Source organism: Chelonoidis abingdonii, chromosome 2, assembly GCF_003597395.2.
Source record: "Chelonoidis abingdonii isolate Lonesome George chromosome 2, CheloAbing_2.0, whole genome shotgun sequence".
Lineage (NCBI taxonomy): Eukaryota > Metazoa > Chordata > Testudines > Testudinidae > Chelonoidis > Chelonoidis abingdonii.
The window spans coordinates 161,522,742-161,545,673 of NC_133770.1; the positions used below are offsets into that span (position 1 = coordinate 161,522,742).

Sequence of the window (22,932 nt, forward strand, 5' to 3'; positions counted from 1 at the left end):
TATTGAGCTCCATACTGGCATCATGGTGAAACTGTGATCGACAAGAGGGCACTTTAGATAATCTCACGGTCCCTTCAGGCCTTAAACTCTATGAATCAAACACCCACTCCCCGAACTGGGAACAGAACCCAGGAATCCCAACAATTAGCCCACTCTACCCACAAGGCTAGTGCTTCTCAAATGGGACGTTGCAACCCCACAGCAGGGTGTGTAAGTTAGCAATTCCCAGTTAACCAGTAAGCATCCAGGTGTGAATAGAATCAGGGCTTGCTGTATAAATGCAAGCATGATGCCTAAAGCTGCTCAGATATAACACTGCTGCAACTTCTGTCAAACCAGTGGCTGAGCCTGGTCCATTATTCTGAAGTTTCTGATAAGGATTCAGTGTTGCTTAGTCACCACCCGTCTCTCCCCATTTTTGGTACCATGCGTGCAGTAGCTCACACTTCTGCACCCAACCTGAGGCTGCATTCCCCACCCTCCATGAGAAAAGCCTCTATAATTTCACAGTGCTATCCTTGCACAGCGGAGGATGCAGCTTGGGGAAGCTAGGCAGGGAACGTGGTTGATCATCACCTGATGCTTTGCAGACTGAGACCCGATTGGTGGAGAAGGGCTGTATTTTTTTTTCTCCTCCATGCTGCTTTGATTTTTTTCCCCCTCTGCTTCTTTAGGGTGTCTGCTGTTTCCTAGCACTTGCAAGAGTCTGGGCAGCAGCAAGCAACAGCAGTAGCAGCCGGAGGCAGAGGAGCAGTGTTAGCCCAGAAGGAGGCAGGGGACTGCATGGGAAGGAGCAGCACCTAGCTGGAGAGACTGCTTTTGCAGCCAAGTTTCTGCAAACCAGAAACCTCACCCCAGCTGTGTGCCTGACACACATTTAATACACAAGGCAGCCACACTAACTTCTTAGTGTCAGAGGTTCCCTGTGGAGACAGGTAAGGCGCTTTTACCTTGTACTTGGAGATGGGGTGTGTGTGTGGTTCTGAGCACCAGACCAAGTGCCATAAACTCTGGAGTGCTGAGCCCAGCTGTGGCACTGACTCACTGTTTGGCCTTGGGCAAATCACTTATGCGTCTGTTTCCTCATCTGTAAAATGGGAGCAAGAAATCCCTCCCTCCCAGGGATTAATCAGTCAAGTCTGGTGAAGTGCATGGAGGACAAGAAGCACTAGGTAAGTGTTAATAGAAAGGATGGTGCTTCAGAAGCCCTGAGGCAGGAAAAGCCCCCATATAATAAGACAGTACAGCAGGGGAAGGGAGGTTAAGCAACTCAGGCAAGGGCCCCAACTGTTAATCTCTCCAACCCCTGGAATCTGTTCCAAGGGCTTGAGAAGGCAGCTGTATCTGTCACATTGCTTTTCACTGTCCCCAAGGAAACGACCTTCTCCTTTTTTCAAGACACAGCCGATTGGAATGGGGAAGATCGGAGAACTTTAACTGGGTTTCCATGAATGGGGGCTAATGTGCCATGCAGCTCTGGCAGCCTGAAATCACACGCTCTTAAAAAAAGCTGCTACTGGAGACCAGATTGGTGTGTCTGTGTGGGGGTGTACATAGATGTATGTTGGGGGGTGTACATGTGTATGTGTTAATGGGTGTCTGTGAGGGAGTGGGTATGCTTGCATGATATATGTGAGTATGGAGTATCTGTGAATGGGTGTGTATGTACTATATGTGCATGGTTATGTAGTCTGTATGCCAGTATATGGGTGCAGGGTGTGTATGTATGTCTGTTAATGGAGGTCTGTGCCTGAGTATGATTCATGCATGTGCATGGTTTTCTCTGTGTTTGCATGTAAGGACATGCATGTGAAGGCATGTATGGTATGTATTTGTATATGAATGCATGTAGATATGTAAATATATATGGGGATGTGTTGTATTATATATGTTTATGGGTGATTGTGAGCAGGTATATATGTACTAAGTGTACATGGCTGAGAGTGGATGCGTTGATTGTGATATGAGTAGATACATGTGTGTTGTGAGCATGTGCATGGATGCATAATATGTATGTGCTTGCAGATAGGTGGTTGTGAATATATGTGGGTGTATGGGTTTGTATGCATACATACATACATATGTGTTTGTGTGACTATACTTGTGCGTATACAGTTAGAAATGTGTGTGTGTATGTTACTGTGTGCACTAATGTGAATTGGTGTGTTTGTATTTGTATACCTGTAGTTATGTATGTTTCTGTAGGCATGTGTGTGTGTATACTCAGGTGTCTGAGTGGCTGTGAACAGGTGTACTTGTGTGTACATGCTTGTGAGTGGGTATGTATGTGTAATATGTATGTGCTTGTGTTCAGACAGTGGTGTGTGTGCATGTGTAGGTGGCTGTCACATGCATGTGCGTATGTCTGCGTGTGGGTGTGAGGAGGGAGAGGTTGCATGTGAATGGGGGGTGGTTATAAGCTGCACTCTCATACTGACTGCACTAATCTCTGAGGTTCAGTAACATGCTGTTTTTGGTGATCTTGACTCCCTACAGCTCAGGTTCTCTAGTCCCCGGCAAGCTCTGCTCAGGGAATTACTCTGCCTGCCAGAGCCTAGGGGACGCAGGGGCCATTGCTTTCCTATAGGCAGCTAGTAGAAACCCTAGGCCACCCAGCCAGTCTGTTGAACAGCAGAGAGCCCATCTCTTCCAACACCCTCCTGCTCCATCTCTCTGGTTTGGCTCAGACAGGTGAAAATGGAGCTTGCTGTTCTGAGTGAGGGTCAGAGAGCTGGAAGGAGATCATGGGGGGCTGATGCGGGGAGAGGGACTGGCATTTAAAGGAGCACAGATGCAGGGGAATAAGCCAAGGAGGTCAGAATTGTCCCCATCACGAGGCAGGGGTTTGGGACTCGCTCGGTTTGCTTCCCACATCCCTTCTTTTGAAGTGGCATTCACATCAGAGGTAGGCTGCTAGGCTGGTTTTGCATCAGTCCCTGAGGAGACCTGCGCCCTCCCCACTCCTCCCACACACATTCTGCTCTTTCCTGGCTCTCTCCATGCCTTGCTTTGGATCTGGGCTAGAAGCGTGGGAGCTATCTCCCTTGAGTGCTGGCCGAGGCGCCTTGTTCCTCTTTAGTCAAGTGGCTTTTCATTTACAAATCAGAGGTTGGAATGGAGCCCTCTTTGCTTGCGGCATGGGGTATGTGTGTGTGGGTGAAATGGGTGTGCATAATTACATGAGTGTGTGCACGCACGTGTGCACATCTGTATTTATGTCCCAGTCCAGGTCTTCCTCTGCCTGTGCATAGCGTAGGTAACGCGTTCCTCTGAGCATGTGTGAGTGTCACTGCATGAGTGTATCTTTGTCTCTGTATATTTCTTTCTCTGAACATGCACAGAGAGGGAGTGACAGCTGCATCTGTGCATTCCTTGAGCTGTGCCTGCATGTGCACCTCAAACATGTGCTTACCTCTGTTTGTACATGTAATTGTGCATTGTGCCCTGAGCGTGCAGGGAGATAAAGCGAGAGCTACACAGGTGTGCATATGTATGTGTCTCCATTTCTGTATGTCTTTTTGTACATGCACATTGACACCTCTCTTTGACCATGTACAAAGATAAAGTGATCGCTTAATATGTATGTGCTTCCGTTTGCCCCATTCCTGTGTGTGCATCCCCATGGACGTCTGCATACACAGAAGCAAAGCAATAGCTTCACATGTGTGTACCAGCATCTCTCTGAGTATGTGCGTTTTTCTCTCCATTACTGGACATGTATATGTCGTGCTATTCACTTGTGCCTTGCTTTATACATGCATGTGTACAGCTCTTTTTCTGTGACAGATACACACACAGTTGGGTCTGTTGCTCTGTGCAGGGGTCTCTTTATCATTGTTTATGCATGTGCCTCCCTATTTGTGTATGTGCCTTTTCCCTGGTACATACCTGCATATATTTTCCAGTAACAGAGACCAAGCAATTACTTGCACATGTGTGTATCTGCATAGGCCTGTCGCTGTTCATATAAGTGCTTTGCCATACATGAATGTGTCTCTGTATACTTGTGCGTATACAGAAGCTAAACAATAGTTTTGCATGCATGTATGATGTGGCTGTCTGTCTGTATGTCTTCATGTCTGTGCACTGCCATGCATGTTCTCTCTTTTTGCTCACTTCTCTGTATCTGAGCATGCATTGTGCTGTACCTGTAGGAATCTCTCCTTCTCCACATGCACCTTTTTCTCTCTCCCTCTCTCTGTGGATCGCCACACATGCCTTCACGCCTCTGCATGCGTGGGAGATCTGCATGCATTTATGACTAACTTTGCATGAGCCCATGTGCATCAGACGAGCTGAACAGCTTGCAATGTATTCTTCAAACGCCACTTATTAATTGGAGCTAAAAATGGATTGGAACATTTTGCCAGTTGCTGCCAGAGACTGATCTGATTTGGCCATCCAAAACCGCTCATTGATATCTGTTGCCAAGGTCTGCACAATAAAAACACATGTACACATTGAGCCAAATTTGACCACAGATTGGACTTTGTCTGGTGGTGCCCCATGCATGATGAGACCTGTGTGTGTATATCTCTTCCCTTCTAAAAGCATAGCTTCTCTAGATGCACCACGTCAGGGTTCCTCAGTGGACCTCTGGACTGTGCTGTATTACTGCTGGGGAACCCAGGGATGACCCTGCTAAGGGGTACCTAGGAATCACACAGTTCACTATCCCATGGCCCTCGCTGTGCACTCTCATGCTCCGCAGTGAGAGTTGCTTGTACATTCGGTGCAGGTCAGGGCCAGTACTGGAAATGCTGGCTGAATGACTTCCAATGCTGTGTGGGGCTTCAGGGCATCCAGATCCCTGTGGAGCACTTTCAAAAGGAGAGCAGCAAGCAGTTGATCCTGACAGTATTTTATGCTTTGCTAAGCTCCACTCAGTGGTGAGATGGGTCCCGGGTTAGCCGGGTGCTGACGGCCTCCCTGCATAGCGGTTGCAGAGGCACATTTACTTCAGCTCATTCATCCAGCCAGCCTCGCTGTCCACCCATTATTGGAATGTAAGTGCTTTGGGGCAGGGGCCTGGTGAGCTCTGAAAGGTGCTTTGGCCAAGCTCCACGCAAGTGCATCGGCAGGGCACATGGGGCAGTCCAGGATCTATTCCCCATCCCCACTCCCTCCTTTGTCCCCTCCACCTCCCACTCTCTTTCTCTCCATCTGCTCCTAAGCTCCAGGCACCAAGCCAAACCCAGCCTCTCTCCTGCTCTGTTTGGATTCCTGGCAGTGCTTTCCCCCTAAAAACAGGCTGTGCAGGGAGCAGAAGCAGACACACCAAGGGGCCACAAAGTTTGATCCCTCCTACACCCCTTGCTTCTGGCTGCCATGCCTCTACCCTCCTCCCTCCAGATACCAGAGGAAGAACAGCCAGGCTGAGACATACCACTCTGGAGCAATTTCTCCCCAAGCTCTTTCTCCTGCATCCCCTGCCACCCTGAACCAGACGGGGCCGAAGGGCTGAGCTTTTAACCTATCTGCTGCAACTGCTTCAAAGCCAAACTCGATCATCAGGAAGAGTTCAGCTTGCACAAAGAACCTCTTCTCTTTGGACCGTATCATGCTGCAGAGAGTTAAGCCTCTCCCAGCAGGAGGCACTGGAGGAAAATGGCATCAGCGCACTGGATCTGTGAATTTGTACAGCGGTCTCGGTGGACAGCAGTGGCTATTACCAACCCACTGACCACCACAACTATCTCCTCTTCCTTTGCCAGCAGCCTAAGCAGGGAGGCCAAAGACAGAACGTGGCATGGAGGCTGGATTCCCCTCTGGCTCCAGAGAGGGATGGGCATTAGACCTGAAGCCAGAAGGCCTTGCTCCTCCTCAGTGCTGCCAGCCCGGCACATTTCACCAGAGCTAAATTCACTCGAGGAAAGGGAGGAAAAAGTCAAAAGAAAAAGGAAAAATACTGGTATTTTTTGGGGGTGCTGAGTGGATGGGACCCATGCTGGAGCCAAGCAGAGCTGGAAGGGGGCCAATGAATTGCTCCCCAGAACCTTGCATCAGGCCCTCAGCCACAGTCACAAGACACAGCTCTGTTCATTAAACCAGCCAGCTTGCTGGCAGGTTGGACTGCAGCTGATTTAAAGAACAGTGTTAATGGCCCGGCCAGATCCCCAAGGATCCATCTCTGAGCAAACAGCACAGCTGAGACCAGCAGCAGCTGCTGGCTATTTATCAGCGGGTGCTTCACACTGATTGGGCTCCCACCCACATAGAGCTGTGGCTTTCAGAACTTTCTGCCCATAGCAGGGTGGTTGGCAGGGGAATGCAGCCAAAGGAGATTTGGGATTGGGGATTATCTCCCACTCAGTCACTAACAGCACCATGTCCACAGTGGGCTCAGGATGCCCCTCCTGTCACCCGATTGCTCCCAGCCATGTGCAGGCACACACTGGGACTGCTCACCAGGGCTATGCGTACTGGCAGGTTATTATTGTAGGGTTGCTCACATGTGCGGTGTATGTTGGTTGGTTGTTGTTGTAGATTTGCTCTTGGCCCGTGCACTCTGGTTGGTTGTTACTGTAGGGTTCTTCACAAGTGCTGTCCACACTTGGTTGTTATTGCAGGGTTGCTCATGAGATGTGCGTACTAGTTGATTGTCATTGTAGGGTTCTTCAAAAGTGCTGTGCACACTGGTTGGCTGTTATTCTCAAATTACTTTACATACCAGTTGATTATTATTATTGGGTTGCTCATGAGCTGTGCACACTGGTTGGTTGTTATTCTTGAGCTGCTTTGCACACGAGTTGGTTATTATTGTAGGGTTGCTCATGTGCTAAGCTGATGCCAGGATTCATCTCCTTTTCTCCATTCCCCCCCATATTAAAACATAGTTTGTAGCCATTTGGTTTTGTTGCATGCAGTTATAAGCAAACAAAAGCAGCCCCACTCAGGTCCTTGTTAACTGTGGCACTGACCCTCTAAAATGTGTGTCACCCAGGTAGCAGCCTTTCCTCCCTCAGCTAGCGCCTATTGCTATGGAAAAAGTACCCTCCCTATGGTTGGATATATTGAGTCATCAAAGGGTTAAATTCTGATGTGCTGAATTCTGAGAAATCGCAACACAACGCCAAGGTGTGGGCTGTTCATGTGACAGCTATAAATAAAAGCACCTGCTTCCCAAACACAAAGGAGCCATCACCGCAGGGGGGAAGAGAAGAAAGACAATTAGGAAAATTTGACATGAAACAAACTGTGATCCTGCTGCAGGAGCCTGTGCCCATGTGAGAGAGCAGGGGGTGGGAGGAGGGGAGAGATGGAGCGGGGGAAGAGAAAAGAGAGACATTTGCAACTCTGTCCTTCTAAAGGCCATGCAGCATCCCTGGGAGAGTAGATGCTGGTCTTGCTAATGGAAGAAACACCAAGGGATCTTTAATGACCACAGCAGCTTAGTTAGAGCTTGATTTTACATCTCATCGGAAAGCAGCTTTTCAGTACTGACTCCAAACATCCTATGCCGACTTGCCAGCACCACTTTTGTTCACTCAGCAGCTCTCCCATCCAAGATCTGTCCAGGCCCCAACCTACTTGGCTAACAGCACAGGGAAGGAGAATTAGGCTATTTAGCTGCTGGTGATTCACCCAGTGCCCCTCCCCAGGGGAGCACAGGTGCTCAGACCTGTTCTCTCCAGATAAAAGCCTCACCCTTTGAAACTGATTGCACAGTTGTTTCCAAAGAAGCCAGAGCAAAGTGAAGCGAATGTAAAACTCACCAGGGCCAACTCAGTCTGCCCATAGGTGTGCCCAACCTGCTCAGCCAATAATACCTCTGTCCTCTTTCATCTGAGGATCAATCTTGAAGCACTTTACAAATATCAATGGGTGGAGTCTCCATGCCCCCATGAAACAGAGCAGTAGCAACTATTAACTGTTCAGATGAGGAAAGTGAGGCAAAGAGCCAGATGGGGGAAGTGACTTGCCTGAGATCAAACAACAAATCCGTAGCGGGATAGAATCCAGAATCAAGCCCAGAGGCCTCAGTGCTGGCTGGGCCTTGGGTATAAAAGCAGCTTTCCCTGTAGCACAAAGAGCTGGTGCGGAAGAACATTGACATGTAATTATACATTTCCCCAACTCTAAGTCCTACATTGTTGTTTTTCTTCCGCCCTCCCTCCTTCCCGCCCCACATTAAGCAAACATAGTGCCATCCCTTTAAAGAGAAACACCCAGATTATATAGGTGGCTTCTTGGCAGGGCTCCTTCCCCTCCGCCCAGGGAGCGCTGCAGCATAAGATCACCCATGCCTGCCTCTCCAAGTCACATCTCATCTCCCCGCTCCCGCCCCATGCCAAGTGGATGGAAGTGAAATCTCTCCTGATTTATACCTCTGTGTTTGAGCTTAGAGTCTCATGCTTAGCTCCTCCTTATGGAAAAAACTCCTCTTGGGCCTCATAATGCTACAAGGAACTGCAGTTTCAGGCCAGCCCTAGGCTCTCTTGCCTTTTGCGTCTTAAATAATCCCTACATCAAAGCTGCTGGCTTCCATTAAGGTCACAGACTTGGGTTCACTGAAAATGAAAGAGGCGTGGAGGAAATAATGTCATGCAACCACTCCAGACACCACGTGTTGGCCCAGAGCTCAGCGTGCTAAGCAGATGTTGGGTGCTGGGCTTTTCTGAAAACTGGGCTCCCAGGATCACCATGGGAGCTGCTCAGTGCTGAGTGCATTTGGAAATCTGTTCTGTTTGCAATCATGGTGAATGCTGGGTGAAATTCTGCCCATATACCGCTCAGATTCCATGTACACCCCAAAGCTGCCTATTGGCTGCCATCAGAAGCTAGTAATACATAGGAGAACCCACTTCATTAGCAGGCCTCATGCAGGGCTTGTATCCAGAGTGAATCTGCCTATGTTACCAATTCACCAGGTCCCCTTTTTATACATGGAGCGCACAGTTATGTTGTATGAACACACCCAAGACATCCATGCCACATGTACCCATGGATTCTGCCCACTGCACACATATACAACACATGCAGATGTCATGTGAACCCGTTACCTCTGCTCACACACCGTATGTACTTTTATGCATGTTACAAACATACCACCTACACAACCAAAACACACCTTACTGACAATGTCTCCACCCAGTTCACACCCATTCTTTGCACATACATGCATGCCCCACATATGCTGTTCACTTTCCCTTGCCTGATCCAGGCACAACACCCTGTATGCGTGTACAATAAACCCCTCTTTCATTGTAACTGCAGTATATGGCTATCTTCCATTCCACTCTGCCCTCTGTACAATGACGGCAATCAAGCTGCTTTAAGCACAGCGCAAAGCAGTGCCTGAAATGACAAAGGGGATGTTAAAACTGCGGGTTACCCAGACACCACCCCGACCCCCCCCTCTTGGCATTCTCATATTTTCTCTAGCTCCTGGCATGCACACCCCCACCCTTCCCTGCCTGCAATTGCTCTCCTTTCAAAACAACCCCCCTCCTCAAATCCCTCCTCCTTTTGCGCTTATTGGCCCAGAGCCCCTTCCCTCCCTAGCACCATCTGCTCCGAATCTGTCCCGTTCAAGGCTTGCGATATACTTGCTGGCACCAACACCTGCAAGGTGCCGGCTGCTCTGTTAAACCTCTGTGTGGGCTGACACCCGCTCTTCAGCTGGCACCAGAGATTCAGATGGAATTAATTAGGGCTCCGATGAGAGGGGCTCATATATGGGGAAAGGAAGCAAGAGAATGACAGAAGCTGGGGAATCACTGCCTGAGTTACAGCTCTTTGGGAAGGGCTATTCTCCATGTTATTATTTGTATTCCAGCAGCTCCAACCGAGATTGGTGCCCATGATGCTGGGCCCTGCACAGCCACAGGATCAGAGACAGTCCCTGCCCCAAAGAGCTCACACCTTAGATAGATGAGGCCCTCCAAGGAAGTGTCAGTAGTCCCCTTTTTACAGTGGGGGAACTGAAGCACAGAGCGGCGAGGGGTCAGTTTTTCAAGGGCTCACCACCCACAGCTGGGGCCAGATTTTTCCATAGCGCTCAACATGGCATGAGCTAGCCATCTGGTGCCTATCAGGGGTGCATACACACAGCACAGTCCTTTTGGAACTCTGACAGTAAGTGACATGTGTAAAGCACCAAGGGAGTTCAGGAATGGAATCCAGGTTCCCCCCCAAGTCGTGGGCCCGTGCATTGACAACAAGATCAGCCTTTCTCTATAACTGTCTGTGCTCAGCCATTCCCAGGTTGGCCTCCTAGCCATGTGAGCACCTATGCCTCCCAAGTCACAGCTCTCTCCCCTTGTCTTTAGAGCCAGCATTTGTCGGCAGAGCTGTGCCCACAGAAGCGGCATATGTATCCAGATAGCTGTGTAAACATACACCTCCATGGAGTACTCTCTCTCCAGTGCTGGCAGAGGGGCTTCCTCAGAGCACCCCCAAATTCTCACATTGGGGACGAGAAGCTGCAATGGAGTCCCATGCTGGGCAGGGGGTTCTGCCCTGGGGCCATGCTGTGGGCTGGAGGCTAAACCCACTCTGGTGAAGGGAAGTCTGTCCATTAACTCTAATGGTCTCTGGATCTGGTTGTGAGGCCAATTGGTTTTATAGCCTCTACCCCTTCATTGCCCATCACCATACTGATCCCCTCACTGTACCATAGGAGCCAGGCGGGTTGGACCATGGAGCTGCTCTCCACCCCCCGCAGCATCGAGATCAACAACATCACGTGTGACTCGTTCCGGATCTCCTGGGCCATGGACGGGGGAGACCTGGAGAGAGTCACCCACTACTTCATTGACCTGAACAAGAAGGAGAACAAGAACTCCAACAAATTCAAACACAGGGTGAGCAAGGGGCGGGGGAGAACGTGGGCAGCGACTGGATGCTCGTGGCCACCCTCAGCCAACGACTGTTCTCCGAATACTCAGCCCAGTGCTGCGTCACTCCCCATGTAGCCATCGGCTGCCATCTCTTCCTCACGGCACAGCTGTGTATCTACATCGCAGATGCCTCCAAACTGGTTCCCTTTGCTGGCAGCTCAGTGAAGAACCCAAGGGGGGAATGTCCTATGGAGCATGGAAGGGGTCCCTTTGGGGTCGGGGCTGGGTTCATGGATGGGGACAGCATAGGGCAGGGTGCTGTGCCTGGTGCTGTGGGTAACTAGAAGAGTCAGGTTCAAAGCCCAGTCTCACTAATATCAAAATCCTTCAGTGGGAGGAGGATTTGGATCTCGGCCCCTCAGACTCTAAGCCCACTAGTGTCACCAGCCCGAGATGCCTGAGCCAGGCTTTAATGGAAAAAAAGCCTCCTTTCCCCACCCAACTCTGCTGTGAAGTTAAAACGGGTAGGCAACTTATGGCATGTGTGCCAAAGGTGGCACACAAGCTGATTTTCAGTGGCACTTGCACTGCCCAGGTCCTGGCCACCAATCCAGGGGGCTCTGCATTTTAATTTAATTTTTAAATGAAGCTTCCTAAACATTTTAAAAACCTTATTTACTTAACATACAATGATAGTTTAGTTATATATTATAGACTTATGGAAAGAGACCTTCTAAAAACATTAAAATGTATTACTGGCACGTGAAACCTTCAATTAGAGTGAATAAATGAAGACTCGGCACACCGCTTCTGAAAGGTTTCAGAGTAGCAGCCGCGTTAGTCTGTATCCGCAAAAAGAACAGGAGTACTTGTGGCACCTTAGAGACTAACAAATTTATTTCAGTATGATCTTTCGTGAGCTACAGCATCCGAAGAAGTGAGCTGTAGCTCACGAAAGCTCATGCTGAAATAAATTTGTTAGTCTCTAAGGTGCCACAAGTACTCCTGTTCTTTTCGCTTCTGAAAGGTTGCCGACCCCTGAGTTAAAAGGTTTTGCCTGGGAGATTTGATGCCAGGGGGCCAGAGCAGCAGTGAGCCATGGGAGACTTGAGGTCTGCCCCTGTGAACCAGTGTGGGGATGGGTGAGGAGGCAGCTGTACCCCTCAAATCAGCATAGAGAAGAGTTATAAACGTACCCTCCAACACATAACTAGAGGAGACATGGAATGAATTACTCACTCTTCCTTCTCCCTCTGGAATGGAGTCACTAATTCACGATCCTTTTAGCAGGATGGTTACCACGGTGATGCTATTTAATGTTAAATATTTTTTTCCCCTCCCCAATAATAAGCTGCTTTTTCCCCCATGTCTCCTGACTCTTCAGCATTTGCCGTTGCCACAGAAACGGCACTGTGCTGCACTGATGCTTTTGTGGGCTACTGACACGGCAATTTATTCCTTAAAACAAAGGTTTTCAGGACATCTCAGAGCTTGTTTGGCTGCTTCCAGGGCTCTGTTAGATTTCTTTGCCCATCTTGCATGCAAGAGGAGTTGGGCACAACCCTTGCTGGGTGGGGTGGGAGGTATATTGGTGCCTTAGTGGTGCAACACAGAAAGCACCATCTCAGACACTGCTCAAACAGAAAAAGAATTAATGTTCCATAGGACTGAATACTATGTTAATGCATACTGCAGTATTCCACAGTGATGAATGCTATGGCAATAATTACTACAGTGTTACGCAGAAATGAATGCCATGGCAATAATGACAACAATGTTCTGCAATATCAAGTACTGCAGTATTTCACTGCAGTGAGTATCGTGTCAATAGATACTACATTTTCTGCAGTAACAGGTACTACAACAGTCTACAACAGGCAATACCATGGTAATAAATTATTCTGCAATAACAAGTACCAGAGTATTCCCCATACATTAATACCATGCTAATGAATATTATAATACTCTGCAGAATTCCACTTCAGTAGTTACCATGGCACCAAATACTTCAGTAACAGATATTAGTAAGAGTACTACTCTGCAGTGTACTGCAGTAATGAGTGCTATGGTGATGCTAGAAAGCAGTGGTATTCTATTATAGTGAATTTGGCAGCATTCTCGACTAGTCTATGCTATATAAGAGCAACATATTAGTAGTGAGAGTTGTTTTAGCGTAGTGGCCACTGTAGCAATATACCCAACAGTTTTCCACGCCAGTAGGTCATATAGCTTACTGTACAGCAGATTGTGGAGCCAATGCAGTTGTCCTTGTAATAGACTAGGATTGTTTTTAAGAAGGGTTTTCCCAAGGTCTCCATGACCTGCCTCTTTGTTCATCATAGACAGGCACAGACTCCTTTACAGACATGCACGTCCAGTTCAGGGGAGCTGCTGGAGGGTCTTGCCAGATCAGCCTTGTGCAATGCTCTGAGGCTATGCCTGGATGGGTGCTGTACTTCCCAGGGCCCAGGTGTCATGCTGCTCTTGGGAGGAGGCTTTGGCAGGGGGGAATCATTAGCCACCCTGCTTCGATCCCAAGCCTGGTTTATTTTTGCATGTGTGGCATGGCTCTTCCCCTTGAACAGGATGTGCCCACCAAGCTGGTCGCCAAGGCAGTCCCACTGCCCATGACTGTGAGGGGCCACTGGTTCCTGAGCCCCAGGACAGAATACAGCGTGGCCGTGCAGACAGCGGTGAAGCAGAGTGATGGGGAGTACCTGGTGTCTGGCTGGAGTGAGACCGTGGAGTTCTGCACAGGGGGTGAGTGTGCTCTGATGAGTCAGGAGCAATAGCTGGTAGTGGAACCTCAGCCACACAGTCCATGCCCAGCTGGCACAGACTGTGATGAGCCCCCTCAGAAGGGAATCTCCAGCCTGTTGCACCGCAGAGGGGAATTGGTTCTCAGAGCTGAGCTCACTGTGGACCCACATCAGATCTGCCCTGGGGGGAGGGAGGGAACTCTGGCATGTCATACTGCTTATGCAAGGTCTGGGGAGTTCATGCTGCTTGAATATTAAACAAGAACTGAGCTGCCCATGGGTTGCCCCCCTGGGGCTCTAGCCTCTTTGTGCAGCCATTTGTCTTAGCCAGGGACTGCTCTCTAATGGGCCTGCTGCCAAGTCTGAGAGGGCTGGCACAGACCTGCTGCCACCAGCACTATACCCACAAATAGATTTCCTTTCTCCTGAATTAGCTTGGGTGGGGGCAGAGGGGGGATTGTTGCTCCCCTGCTTTGCTTTCAGACAGGTTGGAGCCCCCCCGACAGCCTTTCCACCAACTCCCCCCTCCAATTCCATAGTGACAAACAACAGAGGAAGGCTTTGCATGTGTCCCTGCCCGGCCCCCCTCCCAAATTGGCCAGGGAGTTCTCTGTTCCCCAACAATCCCCGGTCCTCTCAGCGCCTTGAGGCAATGGTGCTGCTATCCAGGGAGACCCCCCTGCCCCTGGGGCAGTTGCCTATTTGCAGGCTGTGGGTATTCTGGGGAAGGGCTGAGGGGAAAGGGGACAGAAGAGGGGTATGGATGCAGGGCGGCCCAAGAGGGGAGGGAGCATCCTGTGCTAAAGGCATATAAAGAAAAACAAGAGCAGTGGGGGCTGCTGGCTCTGAGGCAGAACAGAGGCTGAGGGGTGGTGGGGAGAGCTAGCAAAACCCTGTCTTGTGGAGCTTCAGTGGAAGAGTGGGAGGCTTAGGGTGTGGGAGCCAAGGCCGGCTCCAGACCTCAGCACGCCAAGCACATGCTTGGGCTGGCATGCTGCAGGGAGCGCTCTGCCGGTCACCGGGAGGGAGGCAGGTGGCTCCGTTGGACCTCCTGCAGGCGTGCCTGCAGAGGGTCTGCTGGTCCCACGGCTCCGATGGAGCATCCGCAGGTACCCCTGCGGGAGGTCCACCGGAGCCATGGGACCGGCGAGCAGCAGAGCACCCCCCATGGCATGCCGCCATGCTTGGGGCGGCGAAATGGCTAGAGCCAGCCCTGGTGGGAGCTAGTCGCACCCTGAGGGGGAAGCAAAGGGAGGGGGGAGCTGGCTGCTGCCAGCTAGGGGAAAGAGTGGGAACCGGTTGTAAAGGCAGGGGAAGGAATAAACAAAGGGGTGGGGGGAGCTGGCTGCAGCCATAGGAGAGAGGCAGAAAGATGGGAATGGGGCGGGGGAGCTGTCTGGTTGCCTCAGGTGTAGAGGGGGATCCAGGCTGAGCTGCTGGGGAGCCAGCTGTCTGGAGGGAGTGGGGAGGGGCCCAGCAGGTTGCAGAGGGGTGGTTAGGAGGGGAGCTGGCTGCACTGATGTAGGTGATGGCCAATGTCTCCCTCCCCCTTGCAGACTATGCTAAGGAGCACCTGGCCCAGCTGCAGGAGAAGGCTGAGCTCATTGCAGGCAGGATGCTCAGATTCTCTGTCTTCTATAGGAACCAGCACAAGGAATATTTCCAGCATGTCAGGTAACACCCTCTACTCCCCCCGCCCCCAGCTCCCCTAGCAGGGCCGGAACACACACCCAGGCTAGCAAATGGAGGGGATCTGGGGGAAAGAAGCACTATCTCCAGGAGTTTTCCTGACTTAGAATGAGAAGGCACAAAGAACACAGAGCTGGGGCTGCAAGGCTGGTCTCCCCTCTGACCCTGTCCTGTCCCAGACCTATCTGCACTCACTCAAAAGTAAAACCAATTTCAAGCACACTCCCCAAGCTGGGAATAGAACCCAGGAGTCCTGATGCATAGTCTTCTGTTTTAACCCATAGACCCCATCCCTCTCTCAAAGCTGGGAATAGAACCCAGGAATCCTAGCTCCAATCCCACCCCCTGCTCTAACCACTAGTCCACAAACACTCGCTTGTGGTATACTCACACCAGCAAATAGTATCCAAACCCAGATCTCAGTGGGGGCGTGCTGGAGTAACCCCGAGGAGCAGTTAGTCTCTAGTTCGGCCAATGGAGCACAAGAGCCATGCCCCCTCTGCTGGGTTGACAATCTGCAGCTCACTCTCTCTCCCCCTGCCTCTCAGGATGCATTGCGGGAATGTGATGAAGCCCTCCCTGAAGGACAACAGTGGGAGCCATGGCTCACCCACCAGTGGCATGCTGCACGGGATCTTCTTCAGCTGCAACACTGAGTTCAACACAGGCCAGCCCCCCCAGGACTCGCCCTACGGCCGCTACCGCTTCCAGATCCCTGCCCAGCGCCTCTTCAGCCCCAACACTAACCTCTACTTTGCGGACTTCTACTGCATGTACACCGCCTACCACTACGTCGTCCTGGTGCTGGCCCCTAAGGGCTCCCCAGGAGACCACTTCTGCCGGGAGCGCCTGCCCCAGCTGGACATTTCCTGCAACAAATTCCTGACCTGTTGCATGGAGGACGGCGAGCTGGTCTATCACCATGCCCAGGACATCATCCTGGAGGTCATATACACCGAGCCCATCGACCTCAGCCTGGGCGTGCTGGGAGAGATCAGCGGCCACCAACTCATGAGCCTCTCCACTGCTGATGCCAAAAAGGACCCCAGCTGCAAGACATGCAACATCAGCGTGGGGCGCTAGTGACTTGAGGGGGGAGCTGGAGGGGATGCGTGTGTGGGGAGGCATGCATGAAGCAGGACTGGACTAACCTGAGGCTTTCTGCAATGGACGTGGTCTGGGATGGGGGCAGGGGTGGAAACTGAGACCTGGATGGGACTTGTGGCTGGAGTGAGCATGGACTGTGGATTTCCAATCTCTCTGCGCATGCCTTGCTGTCCAATGTCAATATGGACTTGGCAGGATCCCGGCCCTAGTGGGAGAGGACCTCCGGTGCTGCTCAGATGGGATCTTGGCCTCCATTGACTCCTGCAGACAAACCCTGGTCAGTGTGAGAAGGGAAACACTTGAGCTCCTGAGCTGGCTGCTAATCTGATTCAAGCCAAGATGGAAAGACCCACCCCCTTCGGCACTTGCCCCACTGGAGAGTGGGAGCTCCAGCCCCCTCTGAACCAAGCTGCCCATTCATTGCCATTTTCAAGTTGGAAAGAACAGGAGCTTTGGGTTCATTTGGAAATGTTATCATCAGGGGAACATGGAGCTCTTCCCTCTCTGATATGAGCTCCCCTTCTCCTAGGTCTGCCCCTTCAGCCCTCCCTCACTCTGTCAATTCAGTAAGCCCCTCCCTTTCTGCTACTCCCCCCAACCCTACCCCTTGCTAAGCGCTCAGTCATCTCCTACCTTGCCCAGCCACCTGTCACCTGATTCCCACCTGGGGAGCCCTGAAGGGTATGTCCCACTGCAGCTGGGAGCCAGCCTCCTAGCCCAGGGAGATTGATTTACACTGGGGGGCGGGGGGCGGCTTGTGAACCCAGCATGCACTTAACCACCTAGCCCAGGTGTGGGTCCTAGCTTAGATGGCTAGCTGTGAAACTAGAGCCTGCTGTTTTCTCCTGGTTGGGACTCTCAGCTATTGGAGGCTTGGCAGGCTCAGGAAAGAGCATGCAGCTACCTCACCCTCAGCTCCCTCCATCTGGGCTCTGTCTCAGCCCCAGGCTGTCCTGGAACTTCTTGCTTCACGCCTTTATTTACCTGGTTAAGCGCCGTGTGAGATGGGCGAGCGGCCCCATTGCAGGTCCCGACAGGCCCCGTGGCACTCCTGGGTTGAGTTGGAATTTCGGGGGTGGCTGTAGCATGAATGTACCTGCTCCCTAGTCTCAGGTGGAGCCTAGCCTTGCCCAGGAGGCCCCCTCCCGCCCTGGCTGGGCTGGGGGAGGAATGCAGCCTCCCTGCTTGTGACTTCAGCCACATCCTGGAGTGACCTGCCAGCTTCTGGGGTGAGGAACAATTTCAGCCTCTCTTCCTTTTGTCCCCCTTGCCCACTCCCACCTCCAAGCATGGCTCTCCCCTGGCCTCCCACCACTGTGCACCATGGAACCAGGCTTATTGGAGCGCTGGGTCTCCTTGCTGCTACCATGTCCCTTGGGCATGATCTGCTTGCTATGCTATGGCCTTTAATGTGTTGCCCCAAAAGCGGTCTTGAGGGCTGCTTTTTTCTCCAGGTGATGGGAGAGGAAAGGCTTGGCTAGATCCCAAGGCATTCACAGCAGAGCCCCATCCTTGCTTCAGCCTAACTTGTCCATCACTCGAGGCAGCCTGAGCCAAGCAGAACTTCCTCAAGCTCCTGCCCCAGGCCTGCTCTGCTCCCCACACCAGCCACCTCCTCCCAAGGCTGACCCTCTCTCCCTCCTCTTTATAAATAGTGCTGGGCTTTCTGTGCTATGTGAAAACTTTAGCTTTCCAGGGGAGTCCGCTGGCACCCAGGCTGCTCGAACATGTGGTGTGAGGCGCCCGTCAGCCTTCTAGCCATGCCTGTGAGCTACCTTTGGCCCTGAGACAGGACAGCATGAGGGGGCATTTCCTAAATTGGCAGAGAGATGCAGAGTCCACCCTTTCACCACACCCTGCTGCAGACTGGGGCCAGGGCCTGAAGGACAGAGGCAACAGGGATGTTCCGTGTGGAGAGGTTTTTTTGACATCTGGAAATCAGATAAGACCCACAGAGGAGCTTGTGGGCATCCAAAGCAGCAGGTCCAATCAAATGAACTAAGGACTCTGGTACCCACAGCTGGAAGATGTTCGGCATCCCAGAATTCTGATTCCCATCCTTTTCACCACGTGGGGGTTTGAACTCAGGAACCTTCAGCTTTAAAAGCCTGAGCTGCTACTGTGTGAGTTAAAGGAGTAAGTCCCCCTGTTAGCAGCAGAAGTAGTAGATTCACAAACAGATTTGATGTAGACCAGCCACTAGCAGCAGATAAAGATCCTATAGTTTCCTGGTGAGCAGTCATATTCTAGACCTGGCATGTCCCAGTTGTCCAGAGAAATAGAGCAAGGCATTCATTATCAAGCAGTCACCCTTAAAAGGGGAGGGAAATTTCAAGCGCTGGCCATTGCTCTGGGAAGGGAGGCCCTGCTCTGGTGAGCACAGTGGTGTTTTCATTCTTAGTGGCGTTTGGGGTGCTTGAGCATCCGGCTGTGCAGTGTTTGCTGTGTGTGCTGTTAGTCGCAATGTTGTGCTGTTAGTGCTGCAGCCAGGAAGTGATAAGGACCTTGGCTTTTTTTACACTAACTTTTGATTTCCCCTTATACTGCAAAATCCAGCCATGCCAACTGAAAAACCCTCACTTGTCCATTGGGATGTGGCTTGTGCAGAGGCTGCTGATGCCCACATGCAGTGCAGTTTCCTGGCTGGTTTCTGGCCTGTGCGCTGATACTGACACAGAGGTCCCAAAGGCTGCTGCAGTCTCGAAAGCTTTTCCAAGCAGTAATGTTGATAGATCACTCCAGCAAAGGCCACAGGATTTGCAGCACCATGTGACTTATGTTTCATTGCTCGTGGCAATGTGAGAATTGAGATAATATACTGGAGAGGAGTGCAGGCAGGGAGTGGTAGGTGTGAAAGTCAGCCTTCCCCGGGGACAGGCGGAGGAGGGTGGTGGTGACTAAGGATGTGTTCACAGTGCGATGCAAGATCCACAGCACAGCTATGGTTGTCCTGTGTCAGCTGCCGCAGGCTCACGGGGCTCAGGTTGTGGAGTTATAAAATTGCAATATAGACATTCAAGTTCACTCAGGCTTATGAGGGGGGTGGGTCTCAGAGCCTGGGCTCCAGCCCGAGCTGGAACATCTCCACTGCAATTTTTAGTCCTGTAGCCTGAGCCCAAGTCAGCTGACCTGGGCTCTGAGACCCAATGCCATGGCTTTTTTTTATTGCAGTGTAGACATACCCAGAGAGTCTTCCCTGGAGACAGAAGGAGGAGGGGGTTGGTGACAATCGGCCTTTCCTAGAGACAGCTGGATGGGGGAGGTGGTGAGTGGGATTGACAGTTTCTCTAGAGACCGGAGGAGATGTGTGGCACAGCTGACTGTGAACTCATTGAATCAGTGAGCCCAATTCAGAGGTGTTGTGTAAGGGGGTTGTAAATTGGCCAATGCGTGTGACAGTCGGGGAGTTGAGGCTGGTGTAATGGACACTCTGGAGCAGGAGGCTGATTGAACTTACAGTGACGTAAGTGCCCCATGAGACCAGGAGGAGAGAATCAGAATTTGGCTGGGAGGGTGTCTATAAGGGGAGAGCGGATCTCTGCTTGGGAGCTTCTTGTCATCCCTTTTAAGATGATGGAGGCTAGGTTTCCCTTTCCGCAGCATCAGGGTGGGAGCCAGAGAGGGCTGTGTCTGTTCTGAGAGACTCCATCGCCCTTTGCCCTCTGTGCCCCACATGTGGCTGAGAACCGCAGCATGGCGCTTGTGTGGCAGCGTCCGCATCATCCCTGGCCTGATGTGGTGCTTTTCCAGTCCCTGTGTATGATGCACCCTGTAAAGAAAACCCCTTACAAACCTGTGCTGTGCTAACAGTGTATATCAATAAACTAACAACCTGTGTGCAGCTCAGCCTGCTGCTTGCATTGGCGTCTCGGGGCAGCTGGGTGTGTGTGTGTGGGTGCACCAGGGAGGTGATCCAGTTTCAAGGAGAGGGCTTTTATACACAGCTGTGCGTGTGGCAGTGGGAAATTTGGGGGTGGGGGGATGCAATGGCTGGTCCATTGCTGAAGCTCTCCCAACTGAACAGAGCCTGAAATATCTTCTAAGGTCAAAAGGAAGAAAAGTTTAAAAACGGATGAGGTTGCAATGGTGAATGTAGAGTCCCCACCCCATTCCAGCAACCATGTCCTGTTAATTAACTCTGCCACCTGACCTCCTGCCTGGCCTCAAGATACCCTCCAGCTCAATAACCTCTGGGGTTACTGCTGTAGCATTCCCCCATGAAGGCCTCTCTGTACAGCTGGGGTGCTCCTGGGGTGGCTAACATAGCTTCCCTTTTTCCTTTGGGGGCCTCTGTAGCGAAGGTCTTCCTGAGCAGATTCATGACGGGTTACCAAATTGGCTTCTCCCTCTCCCATCTGCTGGTGCCTCAAAACATGGGGATCAATATAAGACCCTGAATGAATAGGCCCCCATAGAACACACCAACTAAGGAGGAATGGACGTGGCTGCTACTCACCACAATTGCAATGGGATGGATGGACGGAGTCTTGAGGGGACATTATTGATCTTGTGAGCCAGATTAGAGCAACCTCCATCTGACACTAACAGGGCCATGTTTGGGTGATTTTGCTCTGGCTTTGAGCCATGACATTATGGGGTGTTGACACAGCAGGACTAGCTTGCAGGATGAACTAGGGATTCTACCCTACGTTAAAGAATTGCTACACTATTCCATAGTAATTGATACTGTAGTATACGCCATAGAAACAGACCCAGCAGTGCTGCACAACAGTATTTAATGCTACAGTACTAAAAAAAACAGAACAATGGTCAACAGAAATGAATGTTACACTATTCTCCAGTAAACAATATTACAGAATTTCAGAGAGCATATCACTGGTCAGCAGTAATTAATACTACAATAACAAAAAACACAACAGTATCCTACAGTAATGACCCCAAGCACAATAGCTTCACAAAAGAGTTTCTACTAGGCTAAATCCTACAGTCCTTACTCAGTACTTGACTTTACCTGAGTAAGGACTGTGGAGTATGGCCCACCCCACTTGGCATTATCACTGCAGAAGACTGCAGTATTTCTGCCTGTAAGGGTGGAGAGGATCTTGCAGCCCATGGGTCCATTCCCCTCCTCCCCACCTGCCCTTAGATGACTCGAATGCTGCTCACAGACTGGCCGCTCACCTTGCAGTCCGGTCTGCAGAGTTTGGCGAACGCTCTGTTTTTGGAACTGAGCACAAAATCCCAGATCCCTGAAGGTATTTAGGCACCTTACTCCCATGGGAATTAGGTGCCTAAGTACCTTTGAGGATCTGTGCACAAATCTGTGCCTGCAAATCAGAGGAAAAGAGTTTACAATGAACACAAACAAAGCAGGAAGAGATTCCGGATTCAGAACATAGAAGTCACTACTTCACAGCAGCCCACAAGTCAATCTAGTCTGGAATTCTGTCTCCTGCTGCATTGACTAGAACATGGGTGCATCTAGCCTGGTCTCCCAACAGCACCAGTATCCTGTCTTAATCTACATTGAGAGAGCCCAGTGCCCTCTCTCTTGGTCTCCATCTGAATCTCATTTGGTCTCCATCTGTGTTGAGATAGACCATCCAGCACAGAATCCTGCCTCCAGCTGTACTGGGACTCACTAGTGGTCCATCTAGGCTGGTCTCCTGTCTCTTATCAGTAAGAAATGCCAAATGCTTTAAGGGTGGTAAAAAAATAAATAAAAGCTTCACTTATCATGCAGAGCTTTCCAAGCCATGACAGTTTAAATGCCTGTGATTTCATAGATGTTACCAGTGAGACATTTTAAATTACTCATCTTAAGATGCTGCAAAATTCATCTCCACAAGAGCAAGGCACTTCAGAAGCTGCCTGGCAATTAATCCAGAATGAGTGAGGCTTGGCACATCTGCATCATGCACCTGGCCAACTGTGCGGTACAATGCTAGGCAGTGGTGAAAGTGCAGGGTCTCTCCTGACCCCTGGCCGGTGGGCAGCCTGTGCAAGGGAGCATGAGGGTCTATGGCTCATGAAATTTTTATTCCAGCAAGTGTCACTGCAGATGTCATTCTTCTTTATGCCAGAATCTGTTATTATTAAATTATATATGAAAAGATCCTATTCACACACAAGTTCCCTTTGCAAATTAGGCAAGCTACAGAGAGAAAGAGAACACTGCTAAATAAGATACTAACTGGCAATTAGCATGCAATTACCCATCATGCTTTGCACTTTTATCCCACTCGTAATATTAGCATTAAGTGCATAAAAAGAAAAGAAAACTTGCCACTTTGCTTGCATATCCTTTCCTCCTGGAGTAGAGGTAAGGACTGGCTGCCTTTTATACTAGGGATCTAGCTGTGACTCTCAGATCAGGGTTTTCTCCCAAAGGATATTCAACTTTCTTATCTACAATTTGCATCATAAGAGACAAGCCTGGAGATTGTGCACAGAGCAGGTACAGCATGGGCGGAGGCAGGCAGTGCAAGCTTCTCCCTACATTCCTACCTACCACTAATAATATCATCTACCTCTTTTTCATCAGTAGATCTCAAAGTGCTTTCTAAAGGAGGTCAGTATAATTAACCCCATTTTACAGATGGGGAAACTGATGCACAGAGATGGGACAGTGGGAA

General features: G+C 50.6%; 1 protein-coding gene across 1 annotated transcript; it reads left to right on the forward strand.

Annotated features, from left to right (window-relative positions):
- The first annotated feature begins 537 nt into the window (after positions 1-537).
- Positions 538-16,972, forward strand: PHYHIP (phytanoyl-CoA 2-hydroxylase interacting protein). The gene is made up of 5 exons (XM_032800914.2): positions 538-935; positions 10,622-10,805; positions 13,367-13,541; positions 15,097-15,214; positions 15,778-16,972. The coding sequence occupies exons 2-5, from the start codon at positions 10,641-10,643 to the stop codon at positions 16,310-16,312; spliced, it is 993 nt and encodes a 330-aa protein (XP_032656805.1). The 5' UTR covers positions 538-935; positions 10,622-10,640; the 3' UTR covers positions 16,313-16,972.
- Positions 16,973-22,932: the final 5,960 nt, after the last annotated feature.